The following is a 9312-nucleotide window of genomic DNA, read 5'->3' on the forward strand; positions in this document are numbered from 1 at the left end:
GAGAAAGAGTCAATAAAATGCAAGAATTCAATTGATTCCTAAGGCTTTCATGTCACAAGTGGACAGTATATAGCATGTGTAAATACAGAATCAGAATTAAAAAAAACAAACGTATAATCCAGTTTTATACTGAATACTGCATGGTCAACTGTTTGCAATTAAAAGCTTTGGAAATAATTGTACCTGCAATAATACACAGCATATGTGCAAACAAACAAGTTAGCTATGCAGTTTATCTGACAATTCTTATTAAAATGCAAGCACTCATCCACCATATAATCCACTGTTTCAAAGTTGATTTTCTGCAGACAGGTCACCTCTAGCAGCTCATTGCACACAGCTACTGAATACTGTTTATACTAAGAGGACCCTTTAGAATCATGCAATTACTTATTTATGTAGGGTGGTGTGTGTGTGGGTGCTTGAGTATGTTCTTTTTTATTCAGGCTTAATACTTGGGAACCATATTGTTCGGTTCAAGATTTTGAGATGGTCAAAGTATTTTATTTTTATTTTAAACGTTACGAGTCAAAATGAAACATGATAACGCAGGAGTAATGTTTGAAACTGACAGCTTATCCTGCGTTTTGGCACTGTCTGTGTTGGATATTCACATTTGCAAGGAACTCGATGAGGAAAGGTTTATCTAGTACGCCTATTTTCTCTGAATGCCAAAATCGTTAGTTAATGGTTTGCTTGTTTTTTCTTCCAGCCCAGGTCTGTGATATAACCATGTGCTTAATTTTTAAATTGATCAAATTCAACCCCTCACATGGCCTAAAGTTACTACTTATCGTTCAAATACACCAATTAAGCCAGGTTACAGTGGGAGCAGCACTTCAGGACTACCCATGGCGATTTGAGCATTGTGACTCAGCAGGTAACATGGAAGCTGCTGTATTAACTGATCCATCACTGTTCCTACTGTTATGCAGCTCTCCGTTCTACCATCAATACAAATATACACTGATATTCTCTTCGCCACTCAATCAAACCAAAGCACAGTGCATTTCTGAACAGCTTTCAGGGAGAAGAGCATAGCATATAATTTAAAATACAGTAACACACACCAGTTCTTGCAGGTAAAATTAATTTATTATCTGTACAGCTAAGCAGCAGGAGATACAGATTTGGTTCAAATGGGGGAAAAAAAAACTAGAGTGCATATAACTCAATACAGTTTAAGCCTGTAGAACTACAGTACATACACACTAAGTTGTTCAGTTTCTATATGCTACTGCATCCCTTATCTTGGCAATGTTACATTGCTCATTTACAGAGGCAGACTGATTGCTTGTATTTAGGTAGCTGAAATAAGTATGTTGCATACAGTCATGCTAACGTTGAGAAAAGGGATGCCGTCATAAAAAAATAACCCAAAGAATGCTGAAACATTGGCCTACTGTAACACTGGAAGCTGGATAGGGAGGGAAGAAAGATATGTTGGTAATTTTTCTTTACCAAGACAGTAAAAAAAACCTGTACATCACAAGCAAGACAGTAGAACAATAAAGTATGATTAATAAGAGTTTTTTTTTTTTTTTTTTGCATCCTAATAACCCATAAATCCTCCATATCTCTTTTCAACCTCTTCAGAATTAATCTCCTTTGAATCTTTGTTTTTGGGCTGCTTTGAAAACCACTCGTATCTTTTGTTGTTTTCTTTCCAGTCCGGTCTACCCACTCTTCTCATGAATCCTCCGTATCTTTTCTGCAATTCTTTGATTCCATCTTCGAGGTCTAGATTTCTCTTGATGCTTCTCATAAATCCTCCATACCTTTTTGTGATCTCACCATCGTGGTTTTTGTTATTATTGCTGTCCACTTCACTGTCGCCAGCATTTAGGATCTCCCTCAAAAGTCCTGCAGTGTCTGCCTGTGAGCCGCTTTCAACATCTTTCTTCATAAAACCACCATATCTCTTGGCCAGAATTTCGCTCCCGTCATTGTCGTCATCTGGTTCAACATTATATAGTTCAGCCATCTTCTTTGTGAAACCCCCGTAGCGCTCCATAAAGCCACCGTACTTCTTTGCAAGTTGGTGGTCACCATTTTCCTGGTTGACACCTTCAAGTGGGTCGTTTACCTGTTCTGTTGACATTTGAGGCTGATTTCCTTGTAAGACATTTTTGCAAACCTCCCAAGTTTTTGTTGTCAGCAGCTTCCTTTCGCATTCTAACGTGCACGTCTGAAAAAAAAAAAAAAACAAGGTAAAATCAAACTGTCATGGATTATGCAATTATAAAATCCTGCAATGTTTTACAAAGTATGCTTCCATAAATGATGTAATACAGTTAATACATTTTTTTATTACAAATGTTATGCCATGGTTACATTAAAATAAAAAGTTAAGCAACATCAACGATATACTGCATACTGCGGATATTTTATTGTCAACTATGCGCAAACATTGCCCTCTGGTGGCTGTTGTTTTTTTTCATGAAGCTTTCCTTAATTTGTGATTACTTTTTGATTACCGGTGTAGTGTTAGAAAGTGCTATGTTGTCAGAATGTGGTACGCACACCAACACTTGTGAAATGTCAGAAACTGGCATGCGGTCACATTGAAAGTGGTACACTGTCAGATTTTGGTACATGTGCAATCAATTGCGATCTGGTGGGTGTTTTCCTATTGTCAAACAGAGGTACATTTACCATTAATTAATGATAATTTATTTATTTAATTTTTTTTTGCAAACTTAAACTGGAAACAGACAATCAATTTCTCTAAAAAGAAAAAAAAAATCACAGCGAACGAGACAAAATGAAAAGCCCACTGCAAAGTTGCAGAAGTAAAAAAAAAAAAAATGTACAAGACGTAATGTTTTGCACGTGATGACTATATGCATACTATTTTTTAATACTATGTTTTTAATACTAAAACTAAAAATATGATCAATTAAATATTAAAAGATTTAAAAGACCGAATACGTTATAAAGTACCAGATTTGAATGGGCGCTTCCCTGCTTTCTTAGCGGAGTTAGTTTAGGCATGCCTCAGCAAGCGCAGTGTGCTGCATAACACTTTATACCTCGTACCTGAAAACAACAGTACACATACTGTATATACTATCCTATATACATAACTTTTTGTGTACATCCAAAACAAACAAACAAAAAATAAATATTTGTGTACACTGCTGTTATACCCCTTGTACGCACGTATGTATGCATATGCACTTTTATTTATTTAAATCATATTGTGTTAATACAAAAATACGGAGTCAAACTTTTTTATACAGTTACGTATACATATGCAATAGCGTACGCCATCTTAAATGCATTGTTGTTAATTTGATCACTTGTCAAACTTGGTTTTCCAGTGCTTCATGGTGAATAAGAAAAACAAAACAACGTTTCACGTAGCAATTGAAAATATTGTGTATTAGCATTTCAGCGCCCGTTGCCTTTTGTCAGATTTTTACAATCTAAAAATATATTATTTTAATTGCTTTCCCAATGCAGATTGGAAACTGTGTTATTCGAAGCACCCTACAACACAGCAATTAGTATTCTGTGAATGATAGTTATTGCCAGCATGACGCCTTAAAGTCTGTATGTCTAACATTACTAAAGTGCTAACGTACTGAAAATGGAACATAGTTGTATTATTATTATTATTATTATTATTATTATTATTATATTATTATTATTATTATTATTATTATTATTATTATACAATATCATAAATCGATGATTTCTATATCGATGGCTACCAGTTTCTATACTATAGTCAAACTATAGGTGGAAAATAATTTTAGGCAGTGTTTGTAAAACTGCAACAATAACTTCTGACAGAAGCTAATTAAATAGTGAATGATCTTATTGTGTCGATCATCAATACAATTTGAAAGATTCGATTTTAAAACAAATCCTGTTTACATTGTGTGGATTTCAAAGCTGCACTTGGTCCTGAAGCTATTATGACGCACTGAGAAGTCGCGTGCAAGTTTCCTTACGCTTGGGCTTACCTCGCTATTCTCTCTCTCTCTTCCTCCGGATAGGCGAGGAGAGAGAAGGAGAGAGAGAGGTTAGAGAGCAGAGGGGAGAGGGTCGAGAGTGGGCAGGAGAGAGTGAGAGAGGCGGAGAGGAGGTAGGGGAGGTAGGGGATGGGTGCAGAAGTCTAGGGGTGAGGGAGGTCTCTCTCTCTCTCTCTCTCTCTCTCTCTCTCTCTCTCTCTCTCTCTCTCTCTCTCTCTCTCTCTCTCTCTCTCTCTCTCTTTTTCTTTTTTTTTTAACAATGAAATACGTCTGTGTGCACTACCCAAATATATTATTCCATTTCAATTTCCAGACATATGTCTTCAAACGTTTTGATAGCAGAAAGGATCAAGAGCACTGGCAAGTTTCTATCAACAAGCTCTAGCGCCTACCGTTTTTCTGCCTTCGATATAGTTTGTCTGGTGACATTAATGAGTTTTTACTAACCACAGTGTTGATTTCTGCATGACGATCCTGTAGGTGATAAATACAGTAGGCACAGTCTTTGCCACACTCTGCTTGGACGGTCAGAATGAGACAGGCATTCAGAACCAGCATCCAGCAGGTGCACTTTTCTGTAAGCGCCATGGTCTGCAAATACAGAAAATAAAACCATTACATACAGACAATAAACGTTTCAATGATATGTGTATTTTTTTTTTTTTTGTATATATCTTTAAAACCAACATGTAACACACAATAGCTACTGGACGTTCTGTATAGAACCATATGGTGTTTGGTCTTTGGCTGCGTTCTAAAACGAGCCGTTCTTGTATACGTGTTCATTTACGGCGTTCACTATTAACCCAAACTGTTCTTAGTCATAACTCCGTGTTTATGTATAGGTTTTATCAAATAGGACGTTTTGAATTCTGGTGCCCTAATGTGCTATAGGACCAAATGTTTTTTTATTTAAAATACTTTCATACATAAATATAGATAGCGCGTACTGGAGCAGCAGCGATGCTTTATCTAATAATGCAACTTTATCGTCGTGTATGCGTTTTTATCTGCATGTGTGTCCTGGATAAAAAATACATGTGAAAAAACAAAAAATGTATAAATGTACCCACAGGAAAAAGTATTTGAAGCAATCCATTGTTCTCTTTTCCACCTGCTACTGGTTGAAAAGGGTTACACATTTAATCACAAGTAGAACTTAAGAAAAGCAGCACAAATCCTGCTGCAAGATTTTTACTTTACTTGGTACAATATGGTCCAAGCTTATTTATTTATTTATTTATTTTTGCACATTTAAGATGACGACTTCCAAAGCGCACCACACGAACTATATTATGCACTTTGAAACTGTATTCCAGATTGTTGTGTGCTTGTTTGAAATTATGAAATGATACAAAAGATAAATATTGCGTGCAATACCACAAAACTACATAGAAATAACACAAGCTGGTGTCCGAAAAAGAGCACCATTTAACACGAAATATGGTTATGAGAAATCAGAGCTTTAATGAGAAAGCGCAATGTTAAGAAAACATTCTATATTCAGTTTCAACATATAATGCAATACATACCCTTGTCTTTGTTCCCAGGATAGAGAAAGCCCTCTGAAGTTTCAAGCTGCAATGATGCCGAGTGATGCTCGCTCCAAATATTTATACTGGAGCCAGCCAATGTCTCTAGAGAGAATCTAGAAACAAACAGCATCACTGAACCTCACGCGCTGCCTCCTCACTTTAGAACACCCTTTAGAGATGTCAATCAAGAAAATGAACACGAACACTACCGAGGTGTTCATTGGGTTGTGGATGGGGTATTATGGGGGCGCATTATTATTATTATTATTATTATTATTATTATTATTATTATTATTATTATTATTATTATTATTAGTAGTAGTAGTAGTAGTAGTAGTAGTGATAGTGGTAGTAGTAGTAGTAGTAGTAGAGCAGAAAAAAGACGATAGCAAAAAGTTCCTAAAACAATAAAGAAGTTTCTGATAATTCTTTCTGATACATTTTTTTAAGATTATTGCGTGTGTGAAATACAATACAATAAAAAAATATTTACCATAAAATTCCCAATATTTATGAATAGCTGTGCATAAAAAACAAACTTAAAGTCGCAGATAAAGCAATTAAATGGAGATCAATTCGTAATCTTTCGAGATATGCTCTACTGACAAATACACGTTGGTAAACGACTGTAGGGAAGATCGTGTTTCAAAGTGTTTAAAAGCAGCGAGGAGATATGTTTTGCAATATGATTTAGGTCACAACCGATGTCTCTTGTAGTATGCATTTACTTAAACACCACTACACAATTCAAATGGGGCAATTATTTAGGCTGTCTCTAAAAAAAGAGTCCAAGGATTGGCTAATCATTGAGATTTTACTATATCCTGCCAACCAAGAGATTGTCTCTTCAGTCAGAGTAGATTTGATGCATGCAGAAAAATGCAGGGAACTATTGCCGCTGGGGATAGAGCCGCAATCCAATCTCCAGTGCAGTTAACCTAGCACTAAAATTCATCACTAAAAATATTTTGAAAGTTTTCTGAATCCAAGATCATTTCATACTAAAACTGCAGTTTCTCGGAATTCTATCTGGTTTTACACTACACACCAAGCATACCACTCATTCAAACTTATTATTGTATGTAATCCCTATAAGTATATTAATCCCTGTAAGTAGAACAATATTAGTGTCATCTAATATTTAAGCAAAGGGGATAAATGAGATTACTCTAGAAGAATATATAGTATATATATATATATATATATATATATATATATATATATATATATATATATATATATATATATATATGTATGTTTTAGTTAATCACAAAATGATGACTTTTCTTATATGGGTTTCCGTGAATATACCCAAAGGCACTTAGCTTTCATATCAACAAAAACAATTCTGTAAGATCATTAATTAAACTGTTTTCTCAAAATGAATTGTGACCACCCATTACCAAAACAAATCAATAGCAAATGCACCCATGGCAGTTTTAAAGAGAAAATGAATTTAATCAAACTCCTTTCAACTATACCAGTTACAAAGAGACAGTTCAATATTTTCCATAGACTTCCCTGTCAGGACTAAAAGGCACCACCAGGAGACAGCACTAACACTGATTCACTGTCTTGAAATATGTCTCGATGCACATCCATGCGTAAAGAATTGAGCTCTGAATTGCATACTGAATTGTACAATCTGATTTAAAATGTTGTATTCCCATTAGCTGCTGTAGATGACAAGATAAAAACAGAAAGGGTCATAAAAGTTATTCTTCTAAACTTTTTTTTTTTTTTTACAAAGCTATCCATCCTTGTAGTGTAGTAGTAACATTGTAAATCTCAATAAGGATTATTATTTCTTATTACAAAAAAAATACACATTTCTGTAAACCTAAACATTATTATTATTATTATTATTATTATTATTATTATTATTATTATTATTATTATTATTGACACATGTCCACATATTCAGTTGAGGCTATCATCATTGACACTTTTTGATTATTTTCAATATTATTACATAAGTAGCATGCTATATATGTTGATTTCAATTAAATTGGGAATTGGGGTTGGGAAGTTGCCCAATTCATAGCTAAGACCTCCAGTTTTGAATTCAATTGAAAATTTCTGGATCAAGTATCGAGCAGTTGAAATTGATCTGAAGAGAGTTGCAAAAGATATCTATGTAAGAAGCTCATACATGTTGTAGCAATTGGTCTAGAACTGTGGTACATCATTTGGGGCTCTTCTAATGCATTCCAATCAGGGGCCAGTGGCAGGATAGTGCTGTAGCCCAAGCTGGTATCACCAGAAAAGAGACTCGGACCAAAAGCTGCAGTTTAAGTGTTGTTGTGCTTGTTTATTAAACCAACAAACAAAACAATTGAACAAATAAAGAAGGCACAGGGGCCAAAATAAAAGGTTCAAACAAAACAATATGATGTAGGCTGGGCCTTTGCCTTCGCTACCTCAAACACAACACAGTTACACATAGCTGCCTACTCAAACACTCACCTAAACATCAACTTCCAAACAAAGAATTTCTCCTCCTTTATATAGCATGTGGCTGGTGCCTAATGAACCATCCATCTTTAAATCAAGGCTCCAGCCACATCCCCACATGTAATCTGAAAGGGAGGATTTTAACCTCCTCCCTGCCAACCGTATATTTACACCACACACACACACACACACACACACACACACGTTTGTATTCCTATGCATGTGGGGACTTCTCATTGACTCTCACTATATTTTTATTTACTATTTCTAACTCCAATCAGACAAAACTCCACTTTTTTTTAAAGACATACTTAGTTCTTAAAAGGTGTTTTACAAAGTGGGGATGTCCCCACAACATCATTTTTTCAGGAGTTACTGTCTTTGTGGGGACATTTTCACAAATTTTGTCCCAACATTCATAGTAATACCTGCCCACACACACACTGTTTGCAGCATCATGGCTTCTACCCTGCCACAGTGCCATTTTTCTATCATGCCCACAGTTATTTACTGTAGTGTTTCATCCATGTCTTTGATTGTTTAGTTGAACCTAGGTGTTCAATTGTGTAATTTTAGACTGGACTGTAACAAGGACCTGGTTTGGAATGGGCTGAAAGAGCCACAACATTTTTAACACTGAGTGGATGTCAAGACTTTTATTTACTCAACACCTTTTGTTCTTCTGGGACTAATGCTAATAAAAAATATTTTCATGAAATTACCTAAAAAAAAAAAAAAAAAAAGTCTGGGTGATTTTTTAGAGGATTATCGTATAATTCGATGTTCTTCATTGCAAGGCACGCAGGCCAAAGGTGGCTCCTGGTGGACTTTAGTGCGGCCCCTGAATTGCGGCCCCTGACAATACACAAATGTGAAAAAGGCGGTGTGGCGGTCCTCACACTGATGTCTTATTGGCGAAAGTGGCCCCCTCTCTGAAAAATAGTGAAGAACCCTGCTGTAATTGATCATTCTCTATGCTAATCCAAGCCTTGCTAGGGTTTTTAATGTCTTCTTTCTAATATTTAAACACATGAGAGATGGGGGAGATGTTGTAAAAAGTAGTACATTTTTAACTTTTTGGATATTATTAGATTTTAATGCTCTGCATTGGCTTTGGCACTCTCCCAGATTAGAGATGCAAAATCGGCAGGGACTGTCAGCTCACCACGCAAGAGTGATTGACTTGGCAGTGGGGTTGGATAATGCCTACAGACCTGTTCTCATGACCTATTGTGGGGCACTAGAGTGGTGAGGGGACATTCTAAATTTGGGAGAAAAACTGGAGTAAATAATTGTGTTTTCTAAATTTAAATAAATAAATAAAACCCAAAAAAGTAAACTTT

The 9312-nt window shown here is 35.6% G+C and overlaps 1 protein-coding gene across 1 annotated transcript; it reads right to left on the reverse strand.

Annotated features, from left to right (window-relative positions):
- Positions 1–1076: 1076 nt before the first annotated feature.
- On the reverse strand, positions 1077–5606 carry penkb (proenkephalin b). The gene is made up of 3 exons (XM_041246622.1): positions 5513–5606; positions 4428–4571; positions 1077–2188 (listed from the first exon to the last, which is right to left on the reverse strand). The coding sequence occupies exons 2-3, from the start codon at positions 4566–4568 to the stop codon at positions 1553–1555; spliced, it is 777 nt and encodes a 258-aa protein (XP_041102556.1). The 5' UTR covers positions 4569–4571; positions 5513–5606; the 3' UTR covers positions 1077–1552.
- Between the last annotated feature and the right edge of the window lie 3706 nt (positions 5607–9312).

This window comes from Polyodon spathula, chromosome 4, assembly GCF_017654505.1.
Source record: "Polyodon spathula isolate WHYD16114869_AA chromosome 4, ASM1765450v1, whole genome shotgun sequence".
Taxonomy (NCBI): Eukaryota; Metazoa; Chordata; class Actinopteri; order Acipenseriformes; family Polyodontidae; genus Polyodon; species Polyodon spathula.